This window comes from Eurypyga helias, unplaced genomic scaffold (genome assembly GCF_000690775.1).
Source record: "Eurypyga helias isolate BGI_N326 unplaced genomic scaffold, ASM69077v1 scaffold29116, whole genome shotgun sequence".
NCBI classification, from domain to species: domain Eukaryota; kingdom Metazoa; phylum Chordata; class Aves; order Eurypygiformes; family Eurypygidae; genus Eurypyga; species Eurypyga helias.
This window is the reverse complement of record NW_010257742.1, coordinates 4,070-4,960: the sequence shown is the minus strand read 5'-3', so window position 1 is coordinate 4,960 and position 891 is coordinate 4,070. Positions and strand designations below refer to the sequence as shown.

The 891-nt window shown below is 53.4% G+C and overlaps 1 protein-coding gene across 2 annotated transcripts in view; it reads left to right on the top strand.

The window, feature by feature from the left end:
* ZBTB8A (zinc finger and BTB domain containing 8A) overlaps positions 1 to 554 on the top strand; it is a 2,301-nt gene extending 1,747 nt beyond the window's left edge. For both annotated transcript variants that reach the window (XM_010154142.1, XM_010154141.1), the window contains exon 3: positions 204 to 554. In XM_010154142.1, the coding sequence (XP_010152444.1) occupies positions 204 to 536 (333 nt within the window). In that variant the 3' untranslated portion in view covers positions 537 to 554. The remainder of the gene's footprint in view (positions 1 to 203) is intronic.
* The last annotated feature ends 337 nt before the right edge of the window (positions 555 to 891 follow it).

Sequence of the window (891 nt, the reverse complement as noted above, 5' to 3'; positions counted from 1 at the left end):
GGGGATGAATCCCTTCGTTAATCGAGGTGCGCTCTGCGCAAGTCCTGTCATGAGGCGGGAGCGGGCGGTTTCATTTTTACCGTCTGATGGCTGCCCTCACAACAACCCTACGGTTTGACACCACTCCAGCCCCACGTTTTATCATCCTAAAACCCACCTATTTGTGGATAGATTCTCAAACGTCTTCGTTTCGGTTTCCCCAGATTCATCAGGCCTGTAAGCCCATCTGCAGGAAGTGCAAGCGCCACGTGACCGAGCTAACGGGACAGGTGGTGCAGGAGGGGACGAGGCGTTACAGACTCTGTAACGAGTGCCTGGCGGAGGCTGGCATAGACCGCATTCGCATTGACTTGGAGGCCGAAGCACCCCTTGAATTCCCACAAGATGGGGATAAGGATTCCAGGTGGCACTACGCGGAAGACAACAGATCGGACGTGGAGATCGTGGAGGACGAGTCGACCGACTTGGTCATTCAGCAAGTTGACGACAGCGACGATGAAGCGGACGAAAAGGAAGTGAAACCAAATATTAGGTAGTTGCGAGACAAAAATCAGGAATTTGGTGCCAGAGGGAGAATGTACTGCCTGACCATAAGCCTCCCCCAGCCTCTCACCGTACAGAGACGTACGGGCTTCTCTTGGACGGGTCCAGACTTGCATGGATGGATGGACGTGCTGTGGGATCCACTCTGAGTTTTGCTGTCGAACACCCACGCTTTGCTTCATTAGCGATAATCCATCCGTACGTGAACAAGGACAAGGAAAGTGAAGCATCGCGTGGGTAACTTACAGCAGGCAGCGGTCGCTCCTCAAAGCCTCTTTCCAGGGAGGGAGGTTGAAGTACTTCTAGAAAGTTACACAGCACTGCAAACCGCCCGCTCTCTAAACGTGT